This window comes from Triturus cristatus, chromosome 8 (assembly GCF_964204655.1).
Source record: "Triturus cristatus chromosome 8, aTriCri1.1, whole genome shotgun sequence".
NCBI lineage: Eukaryota > Metazoa > Chordata > Amphibia > Caudata > Salamandridae > Triturus > Triturus cristatus.
The window spans coordinates 1,135,115,537-1,135,127,589 of record NC_140591.1 but is presented as its reverse complement, the minus strand read 5'-3'; the positions used below and the strand labels follow the sequence as shown (position 1 = coordinate 1,135,127,589).

General features: G+C 44.5%; 1 protein-coding gene across 1 annotated transcript in view; it reads right to left on the bottom strand.

The window, feature by feature from the left end:
• Positions 1-12,053, bottom strand: part of TXNDC9 (thioredoxin domain containing 9) — a 118,424-nt gene that overhangs the window by 74,536 nt on the left and 31,835 nt on the right. Inside the window, exon 3 of the mRNA XM_085622778.1 lies at positions 3,540-3,658. Coding sequence (XP_085478904.1) covers positions 3,540-3,658 — 119 coding nt within the window. The remainder of the gene's footprint in view (positions 1-3,539; positions 3,659-12,053) is intronic.

Genomic DNA, 12,053 nt, shown 5'->3' with positions numbered 1-12,053 from the left:
AGTAAGCTGTGCTTTTACAGCCGACTTTCAGGGGGCTTTTCAGAAAGCTTCCTGCTACAGTCATCTCTTCCGGGTACCTCTTAGATCCCTCACAATATGGATTTCGAGGGGGGCATTGGACACAGGGTGTAAGGCCACCCTCATTTTGTTAGACCTATCGGCCGCCTTCAACACAGTAAACCGCTAAATATCAGCCACGAGGCTATTTGAGTTGGGGGTCAGAGACAACACTCTTATTTTGTTGACTTCTTTTCAATTGGACCCTTTCAGTAGAATCCAGAGACATTTCATCTGAGGCCTTTACAATCCCCCGCCACCATGCCAAAGGGTTAATCTTTGCGCCCTACGCTTTTTAATGTATATGTGACCCCGCTGGCCTCAATCAACAGGCAGTTTGGCTTCTCAGTGGTATCATATGCTGACAACACCCAGTTAGTGGTGTTAGTCTCAAGTAACATTGATGAGAAAGCTGATCGCTTTAACAACTGCATGACGCAGGTAAACCAGTGGATGCAGTCTAAACTGCCTAAAATTGAACGGAGGAAAGACAGAGGTCTTGCTGCTGGGCTCCGATACATCTTTTTGGTCACATAGATGGTGGCCCTCCAGTCTGGGCGACTACCCAGCTCCAATGCACAAGGTCAAAAACTTATGGTTCATTTGTTAGGACAAGCTGACATTTGGAAATCAGATCAATACCCTCATCTCATCCATTTGGTTCATCCTAAAAATTTTCAGGAAGGTTCACCCTCTCATCCCGCCAGACTCCCTAAACACACTGGTTACAGCATTAGCCTTGTCCACTTTGGACTATGGTAATGCCCTTTACATGGGGAGCCAAGCGCAGCACCTACAAAGGTTGCAGCGTCTTCAAAATAGGGCAGCCAGATTATTATTGGATATCCCTAGGTTACAGCCTGTTTCCCACGGCCTAAGTACCCTTCACTGGCTCCCAGTGGACAAAAGTATTAAGTTTAAAACCCAATGCCTAGCCTTCAAAGCACTACATGGTGCCGGGCCTCTATTCTTGAGGACTCATTTGAATTGGAATGTCCCAAAGAGAAGTTAAGATTTGCACATAGAAGACTCCTACAAGCACCAAGGTTCAAGAAAGCGCGCTGGGGCGGAAGAAACTTTCTGCTAGGGACTGTCAAGACATGGAACCTTCTACCGGTTACAGTAAAGAACAGCACTATGCTTCTATCATTCAGGAAGGCGCTATAAACGTGGCTCTTCATCAACTAACATGTTCTGTACAACTACCTCGACAATCTGATTTGGTCCTCTAACCTCAACGCCTACATGCCCCCGGGCATTTGTGCACTATATACATGCATAAATCAAATCTTTGTTGCAGAGGACATCTCTGCCTGCAGCCTGCTCTTCTGACACGGTCTACCGCCTGCTCTCGCCTGCACTCTCCGATGCCATTGAGGACTGCAGCCGGGGGCCTCCCTGGATCGGGCTAGCCTGCTTCCCTTCATGCCGCTAGCAGAGCTGCTTGGTGCTCCATTCACGGTAGGATCGCGGAGTGCTTTCTTTTCCTCCCTTTTCAAAGCTTTGGCCTTCCTTTACTACCCACCCCCCCTGTTTTCTGAGTGCTTTCTACTTGGTTTTCCTTCCTTTTACCTTACTTTCCTCCAGTTTTCTGAGTGCTTTCTCCTTGCTGTTCCCTCCTTTTTCATTGCTTTATCATTTCACCCCAGGCTTTCTTAGTGCCTTCTCCTTGCTTTTCCAAATCAATGTAAACCAGAAAGCGATACGTCATGCTTTGGATATATAACCATTGCCCAGCTAAATAGAAACTGAATACCAAAGGGCTGAGACTTGGTAGACATGGAGAAAAATTGAGCTTTGTTTTTTGGTGTTCCTCCCAAGCCTGTAAAGGGCTCCCGGATGCGACGCTACAGCATAGAATGCCTGCACGGTGTTTGCATGCAATGCTGTGTGGGTTGGAATAAGCAATGGGATACAGGTGGCATTCTCCAGCCAAGAAGATAATACAATGTTAACAACTTGAAAGTAACATTTATTTGTACTAAGTAAAAAAAAAAAAAAAAGTTAAAAAAAAAGTTAAAAAAAACCTCACACCTCAAAAAGAACATTTATTAATAGTTACACAACAAAGAAATCATACAAGAATATATTATGCCTTTGCACCTAGGTCTCTGGGCCTCTTCAAGCGGTTGCTTGCGGAATTTTAGATAGATGCCTTAATTATGGTTCCCACAGGGGACAAAAAAGCTGGACCCTTTAGATTTCATGACAGATGGGATGGAGTAATGACCCAGGGAGCCACTGTGAAGTACTCATATTGTTACAACTGTTTACAAAGCGTGTCGCGTTTCTTTGGGGAGAGGTTTGTAGGGAACAGGTTTCCTGGATTATTAACACCGAGTAGTATAAAATAGCGTCATTTTAATTGAAATGCACCAGATTTCATTTACATAATTTTGTCCACCCCGAAATATCCAGTGAGGATGGGTTTACCAGCTGACTGTTAGATAATAAAAATGCATTATTAAAATGTCCTCCATGTAGCTTTGCATTTACATCTGCTTTTTAAATAAAGCATGGTCTAGTAATGTTTTGAAAAGGTGGCAATTTTGTTTTTACTCTAGCCCTGCCCCCACCCCTGCCCACAGGTCCATCGGTACATCCTTCGGCCACAAACCAGACTGTTGTTTTGGCCCCCCCAAGAGAAAGTTTGCAAGTTCCCATGCTGTATGACGTTCCCTTCAGATTATGTGGTATGAAGTTCTGCAGTGAGATTCAAGTACTTTTTCTGCCTCCCACACGATTTTCTTGAGAAGCCTGTGGCTGCTTGCCCTCTCTACCCTGAGAGTTCAACACAGAAAAGGTTGTACTTGGCCCACTTTACGGAGCCATGGTAAGATGAACCCCACAACACATGTAGCAAAAAACCTACCTCAACCACTACGGTTGGTGTAACACCCCCTCCACCCCATCTACCCTTTGGCAGGCCAAACAGGATCTGATACAACCTGAGTGTTTTCAGCAGAGCCCTTTACCTGTGCAGTTTTTATACACCGATGCTTAGGTAGCCTACTTTTAGTACATTCGTTGTTGCGTTTGGAGAAAAAGCCTTGTTGCTTTTGCAACGTCAAGATGTCCAGATGTAATAGTCCATATAACCCTCCTCATAAAACATACATGCCCTCTACAAGTGTAAATACAGAACAACAGATACGGTGGAGTCCATCCACACCCTTTGTTGTGATAATGAAGGTGCTCCTAACTACAAATCATAACAAGGCAAAGAGGGGACTACATTTTGGGTGAAGTAGATCACCGCAGCGCTGAAGGGGAGCCTGGCATACATTTCAAAATCATTCTGATGCATACTTAACTAATATCCTTGCAGAGAATTCCCCAAGTTTACTTTAGTAGAGAAGGAGAACTGTACAAGGTAGATAATCATACTCCTTGCTTCAATTACATTTGTCATAGTACACATTGAATCATAGCATGCTTTTAGGAAACACATCAGAACATTTTTTTGAAAATATGCCATTTACCTGAATGTGGAATCTTTGTAGAAATGGCAAATTACATTTTTACTCTCCTTCACCTCTGGGAAAAAGTCTTTCTCACTAGAAATTTCTCTATATTCCCCATGTCCTTTTGAAAGCCAGTCCTGATTTTGAAAAGGGCGAAAACAGTAAATTTTTTAGATTAGGAGAAAGAAATCACCAGATGACAACACAATGGATATCCATAAAGTATAAATAATTCAGAGCACTTAAAACAAAAGTGTTGGGGAGGGCAGTATGTTGTGACAAAAATCAGTAGTTACTAATCTACTTTTTCCAAACCCCATCATACAGGATAAATTGAAGCACAACTGCAGTGGCTAAGTTACCCAAAATACCCAGCCTTCCTCCTACTGTCATCTAATAAGGCAAGATCCTGGTTCCCAACAAATATTCTTCTGCTGAGATGTATGACAAAAGGTGAATATTTAAAGATAAGTCTCACCAATAGAAATTGCTCATTTACCACCCATTTCCTAACAATCAGAAAAATGGTCCTTATTTTATAAATAGATTCGCTCACATAAATGTGTGGCATGCTTCATCTAGGGGTCCTATGTCTGATACAGATGGATCTTGTTTTTAAGATTAAAATAGCATTCAGGTGTACCCAAAATGGTTTTACTCGTAGGGACCCCGAACTGTGAATGTTTGACTGGAGTGAACAAGTGGCACACACCCACAACATTAATAAACTAAAAAGGAAGAGCAATCAGAGTCCCTATGGGGATGTATGGTCCAAATGAAAGCTGGGTGACTTATTGGGCTACAATTAACCAGCTGAATCATGTTGGATTTGTGGATGTCGGCTTCAAGATTCTCCCCATGCATCACATCATGTTTTTAAATGGCCATGGGTGCCCTAGGAATAAAAGCATTCTGGGTACACCAGAACACTATTTTAATCTTCAAAATCCAGATCACTTCCAAGTCTTGGAGACTACCATCTTGCAACAATAGCTGTATGTGTGTGACAAGCCTTTTTTTAAAATAAGGACTATTTTCCTGATTATTGGTGGGAAACAGGCGGTAGATGACCAACTTCTATTTTTCGGACTCCTTAAATATTCAAACCAGGTTGTTGGCAAACCCGTTGTCCTTCAATACATTTATCTCCTTTCTTTGATTAGGCGCAGACAAAAGGTGAACTTTGTTGTAACAACTATTTGATCCTATAAAGAAGAAAAAGCCAAATCTTCTGCTCTCCCCACCTCCAAAACTCAGTTAGGCTACGGCTATGTGCCTGCTGCTCTACAATCGCCACACAGTTTCCACAAACGTCCCTACTAATATGCATCGATAATCTTAACATCCACTTTCATTCAACTCACAAGCCAATAACATATACACTATACATCATGCTCTTTGCCACAAATATAAGCGGTTTCACTGCAGGCATCGTCAGAGATATCAGTCACAAACTTGATACCCTCTTCATCACAGATACCGGCCTCTCACTACATTATTGTCCTTCTCATAGGCTAATGCATAAACTAACGGTATGCACAGGAAGCAGGAGACTTTGTAATGATCTATCAGTCTTTTTGGCCTTACTACCTCCAAGACCAAAGAAACCTCATCCCCCCCACTAACTCTTCACTTCATTATTTTTCTCTGCACCTCAAAAACGTATATGCCAGCTCCTTTAAAACCTGCCTGGACCCAGCAAAATCAGTGAGCTGGTCACAGCAACATTGGACGCACTTTTGAAAGCAAATGTCAGGGTTTTCCAAGTTCCCTGGACACATAGCCACCATAACAAGGAAAGCAAAGCTCTACAGCTTACTCAGCAACCCTGGCTAGTTATGGAAACCTACTACATGCACGATACTATAAGGTCTTGTTGCGGAATCGATAGAGATCGAGAGATATATATTTCTCTATCAGGAAAACTTTTCAGAGCGCCACATGGCATGCAGGATTTACTGGGCCCAACTGTGGTGGTGGAGGCCTTTTACTCCTGAAGTCCCAGGGCCCAACATATTGTGGATCCCACTTAAGTGGGCCGAGTACCCCTACTGCACTTGACTGTCAGTGGTAGCGGTGGTTGAGCAGTCAAGGCTCCCTCTCTTGCAGGCGCAAGGAGGGGGGGCGTAATGTCGATACAGGTCAGTGAAAACGACTCCTAACTCAACATGCAAACACTAAATCAGTGTCCTGCCTAATACTTGCTTTTTTAAGAAAAAGTCGTATTTTGTTTCTAACTCTACAATTGCAAAGGAATATGACATTCAGAAGCAACACAATCCACCTTACGGTTGGGGCTCTAGTAGTTGTAAGGCAAATCTCCATCTCACCCCCCTTCACGTAATCCTGGTGACCACATCCAAGGAATGCACACGAGGAGGCAGTACTCAAGAGTTCCCTTTGACCCTTTAGGATTTTAGTCAAAAGTGTCTATGATGCTGTAGCCATTCACAAACGAATCCGACAGGGCCGACCGTCCCAGTTCAAGTTTAACCCGCTTCTGCAGCACAGAAGTGTACGCCATTGCAGCCGGTGCCCGGAGCGCAGGCACTCGCAAGATCAGATTCTGCTCGCGGAAGTCTGGCTGCTTGCTGTACAGGCGTAATTGTCAGGCATCATAGGCTCACTCTCCAAAGTGACTTGACCAGCTCTCCCCAGTGATTGGAGCAGCTTCCAGCTCGCAAAGATGTGGTTGGTCAAAATCTCCTCAGCGGAGTAATTCAATTCTTTGGCTCCAGGTTGAAGTCCCACACGGGCATGTCGTCCTTCTTGGCATCTCCCTGGTCCTCGGGGGTCAGTCAGGGCAGGTCTCACGTGCAGCAAGAACTGCTGTTTGCAGCCTCACTCCAGTCCCGGGAAACGACCAGACGTCCTTGGCGATTTGATCCCTGCAGCCCCTCCGGACACAAGGGGTTGCCACGGTACCTTTTGGAGACAATGTAGACTCCTCAAGTACAAAGTCCCTCACCACTACAGCTTCTACTGGCATGAGGGGTGGTTGCTATGGCGTTCATGAGTCCTGACAAACAGGTCACACAAGTATTTCAATGATGGCCCCCTCTGGCATACAGGGTCACCTCAACAAACTGTGTAGGCTTGGTGCCCTCCGCAGAGCGCTTGATACTTGGCTTAGTCTATGGCAGTACTCTTCTCGCATATAGGGGTGGCCGCAAACATTCCTTCACACGGTCTACGGCCAGATAGGTGCACAGACGAATACTCTGGTAGGACCTCTCTTCCTCACAGGGCACACTAGTCCTGGCAAGCAAGCAGGCGTTGGTGCTCCAGGGAAGGTGATCTTGGTTTACCTGGGTAATGCCCACACACCCAGCAGGAACAGTAGAAGGCTTTGCCCTTCATTCCTGATTATAGCCAGAAGTCTTGCAGAGCTTCCCTTCTCACACAGCCTGTCTGGCTGCTTGGCAGATTTTTGGGGACTCAATTTCCCCTTCTTATAGTCATTTTCCAGACACCAAAGTTGATTAATGGTCTGAATCTTCGAAGTTCTATGTCGAAGTGGACACTATTTTTTCTTTCCTCATGAAAGATGTCTGTCACACCAGGCAAAACTCCGAAGCAGACTGTATAACACCACAATTCCTGGGAGTGACCAGACAAGTGCATCAAAAAGTTAATCCCAGACCCCCCAGCACTACTTTTTATGATTCCCTTATCAGCCCCATCTCCCTTCCTGGAATGTGTGGAAGCCAGTTTCTTGTTATCAATCACTGAATCCAATGTGTGTCCCACCCAGATCACAGGAATGCAGCGTTACAAAATCTGTTAGGGGATGGGGATTCATCTCCTCCTCATGTCTTCACCAGGCAAGTCTGGCCTTCCCAAAATAGAATCCAGAGTCCTTCATGGAATGTGCCACCACAGGCATATTCAGTTATTGCACATTCACAGTACACTTACTGCTCAGTACTAGTAAGTCAATGCATTGTACCATTACATGTACACATGTATTCAGCACACACACTCAGTCTGCGAGCATTGTTATTTACAAACACACACCACCAGCACTCACACTGTGTGTGCTGCACAACACTTCACCGCTAATGTATTATACCTCATGCATGCACACATACACCCTAGCACATGCTTTCATTGCACACACATCACAAAATTTCTAATGTAATGTATTCCTCAAAGGCATACATACACCCAAGTACGTACGCTATCCACTGAACACTATTGCTGTATCTTAGCACTGTTCCTTTCCCAGGCACACATACATCCAGCATAGAGGCACTGCTCCTGCACTACGCAGCACTCCACATCTACCAGATGTAGGCAAAGAGTGAGTTAAGCACAGCTGCCCAACTTTTAAAAAGATGAGCCTGGGGGGGCGTGGTCTGGCCACGCAGGAAGATGGCCGCCTGACGGATGAGCTCCGCCGCGGGATGAGCCCTTAACGGAATATCCTCACCTTCCACCGGCTTCCGAATCTCCTCTTCGTGCCCTGCTGCAACCGGAAGATGGGGGGCAGGATTTGGGCGGGTTTCGGAGGCTTGACAACGGCTCTCTGTTGCGGACCGCCTCGACGATGTTCTGTGGTGATGTTGCCCGGCGCACTCTGCCTGACGTGTTCCTTCAGGCCGCCTCACTCTCCTCATGAAGCCGCGCCCCCGATGTTGACAACGGGCGCCTGCCTGGTTTTACTCTGGCCGCGCCTCCTTCAATTTGCCTGCAGCAACGCCTCCTTCAGAGTTCAGAAGTTTCTGACAGGAATCATGATTTTTGCCGCGCTGTTCGTCAGCTACTGGTAGGGCTAATTTCTCCCATACTACTGTTGTAGCACCTTTGACGCGCATTTCGCACAGGATTTGTGCATTCCATACTTTACACGGTCAATGGCTTTCCTGTAATTGGAAGTTCTGGTTCCTCAAGCTCAGCTGAAATTTACAAAAAACGGAACCTTTCGTTCCTCTGAGAGTTGTTTCCTCTCATCTTCACTGCAGCTATAATTTTGCGCTTTTTGACTATTGTTTAAGCTGGTGCTTCATGAAAATGGCTCTCTTTAGAGCAGACTGACTGACCTACATTAGACTGTGTCTCCGTCATAGTGCTCTTGTCAACTTTTTCAGTCAGGAATTGTGCTCTCTGCTCCTGCATGGTCCATGACTAATCTGCATTCTGGAATTTTGATTAATTTAGTCTCGTCATAATCGCAAATTTGTCTGTCACCGCCATAAGCGCACATACGCTGGTTTTCATTCTATTACTGTTATATTTCTGTGCCCTTTTGACTATAGCGATAATTGATGCCTTGTTATTGCACAGATACCACTTTTTGAAAATATGCTTTCGCATTCCAGTGTTTGAAGGTGAGACATGGGTTTCTTCTTTTGGGGGGGCCAGTGTCTTACTATCATATATATGTACAGTCATTAATTGTGCTGCTCTATACACTCCGACATTTTGCCATATTTTTTTTGTGCTCACATATAAGTATTTCATCACACGGAAAGACGCCTTCACGTATTTTCAAAGTTTCCATCAAGCCTATTCTTCAAATGTCTGCTGCCAAGCAAGGAAATAAGACTCCTAAACCACTTCTTTTCGCAGAAGCTCTTAAACAGTCTACTACTATGCCAACGAAAGGCCATGCATCCTCCTCGGCCCCTCACGCTACGCCCTCTAATGGTGGGCAAGCGTCGGCGGCAACTATGCAGCGTATTCTGCATGAAATATCTGAGGTTAGTCGCCGACTAGATGACATGAACCTTACAATCACGTCAATGGCAGAGGAGACTAAATCAATTAGAGCAGAAATCACCAGCTTCCATGTGAAGGTTGAATCCCTGGATTCCAGAGTTCTGGCAATGGAGAAACGATTTGATTCCCTTCCAAACAAAGAACAAGACCTTTTATTCTTACATAGCAAGCTCATTGATTTGGAAGATCGTAGTAGGAGGGACAACATCCGTTTTTTTGGTTTTCCAGAGCGCATTGAAGGACAAAACTCCAGTGCATTTTTGTGTCGTATACTTCCAAAGCTGACTGGCATTTCTTTCACTCCACCTCTGGAGATACAGCGGGCTCATAGACTTGGCCCTCCACGCAATGATCCTGCTGCGCGGCCACGACCGATCATTGCCTGTTTCCTCCGTCACGAACAAACAAGACAATTACTGGCTGCTGCTCGGTTACAAGGTTCTTTTTCCTTTGATGGCCATCGGATTCATATGGCAGCTGATTTCTCTAAAGAAACAAATGAGCGGCGAAAAGCCTTTCTTTCTATGCGACCTCAATTACGTCAATTAGACATTAAGTATGGCCTATTTGAACCAGCACGTTTTCGCGTCACCAAAGATGGAGTTTCTAAGGACTTTCATGACCCAGAGCATCTTCAGCAATTCTTGGACTGTCTTCAACCTCAAGATATGGAGGTTCTCACTCCATCTTCGCAGCAGGATCAGTCCCATTCTCCCTATAAGTCTTCTACTCCATTGCCAGACCGCAGCAGACGCCCTCCTAGTAGTCCTCGGCCTCGTGGTAGGGACCTTGAAAGACTTCATCGCTCACAAGAAGATAGGAAGTCAGCAATACAGTCGGTCTCAGCAGCCACATTCCCACAAGACTTACAAAGGGACAAGTCCCGCTCTCCTCTTAAAACCCCTTCGGATGCGGACTGAATAATACTTCCTCATGTGGGAAAAATCACTTCTTGACCTATTGGCAGCTTATCGTAGACTTTCGGTCCTTGCGGGCCTTGTTTATATTGTTAAATCATTATTCTATTTTTGGCATTTTTCGCTGTTATAATATCTGATTGCCTTTTCTTTTTCACCTCTTTTCTCACTAACTTCTTATCTTACCTCTTTTCCTTTTCACTTTGCCTTCTGCTATATCTCTGCCTAATAATGCTATTCTTTTTTCTCCCTGTATTTCTCACTTTTCATGTTACAATTTTATTGCATATTCTCAACTGGTTTTGCAGTTACTCGGGTGCATTGGCGCCTAATTGTTTGATTATAGTTGTATCACCTTATTTGCTCGTATGCATATTGGTATAGATTTTTGATATATGTGTATGATATGTTTTATACGCTTAGGTTACCTCACATTTAATTACTGTAAGATTTCTCCTCTTCTGTAGTGTTGCTTCTCAACCTCTATTTGGCTTTCTCTACCTTCTTCTGTTCTTTTATATTGCTCTTTTGGGCTTCCCTTCTATATTATTAATGCCTTCTTAATTGCTTCTCTCTTTCTGTGGGGTCTTTTCCCGCGGCGGCGCTCTAGTGCGCCCAGACCCGCGGGTAACAGTCTTACGGTTTCTTGTTCTTTACTCGCTATTATTCCATAATTTCTTTATTACTGTACTATTTTCTAAATTTTACCTCCTTTCGTCTTTATCTTTTTATTGTTTTCTTTATGCATTTCATCTAGATTAGAAGTACTACTTCCACTTATATTCTTTCGGTTTCCTTTTTCTTTTGTCATTTCTCTCCCTTTTCTATTTGTCTGGTTCACCACGTTGTTTTATAATTTTTTTCTTCCTCCTGATTTTTGCTCTATTCTACTATGACACAGGCACATTCTCTGAATGCGATCACTTGGAATGTACATGGCCTCACCCATTACATAAAGCGGAAGAAAGTACTCTCCTATCTCCAGACCAAACATGTAGATGTGGCCTTGCTTCAGGAGACCCATTTGGATGCTCTGGAGTCGGACAAACTTTGCAGAGATTGGGTGGGCAAGGTTATCCATAGTAGTGTTCAACAAGACGATTCCTCAGACACAGGCCCTCTCCGCAAATGTGGAGTAGCAATCCTCCTTCGCAAATCCCTCCCGGTCACTGTCTCTAAAACATGGTCAGATGTAAATGGCCGTTATGTATTTGCCAAACTTAAAATTGGAGAGTCTCACATTTGTGTAGGGTCTGTTTATGCCCCTACGGGTACCAAAAAAACATTCTTTCTTCAACTTTCCCGTTTGCTGCTTGAAATTAATGCATCACAATATTTGATTGGCGGAGACTGGAATGTGACGCAAGATTCCATTTTAGACAAAACTGGCCCATTAGATAGGGGCAATGCGTCAGACAGAGCCTTGTTGGGGGACATCATATCAGATATCGGACTGGTTGACCATTGGCGTTTTAGCCATCCAACAGATAAGGAATATACTTTCTTTTCTTCGGCCCATGGTACATTTTCTCGTCTTGATTATTTCCTTATTTCTCATAACACAGTTCAATTCGTTACAGACTCCTGCATCCTGGAAGCGGCCTTGTCTGATCACTCTCCGGTTCTCCTTTCCCTTGATCTGGGTCTCTCTCGGCCTGGACGTAAACCATGGCGTATGAGCATCCAACGCCACAGGACTCCTGCTGGTAAGGTCCAACTGCAATCACACCTTCAAAATTATCTTTCTACTAACCAGGGGTCTGTCACCTCCAGCAGGACTCTTTGGGCCGCGGTGAAGGCTACTTTGAGGGGGCAATTAATGCGTGATGCAGCAATTGCCAATAAACAGAATGCAAGGAGACAAAGTGAACTCGAATCTGATATACAAACTTAT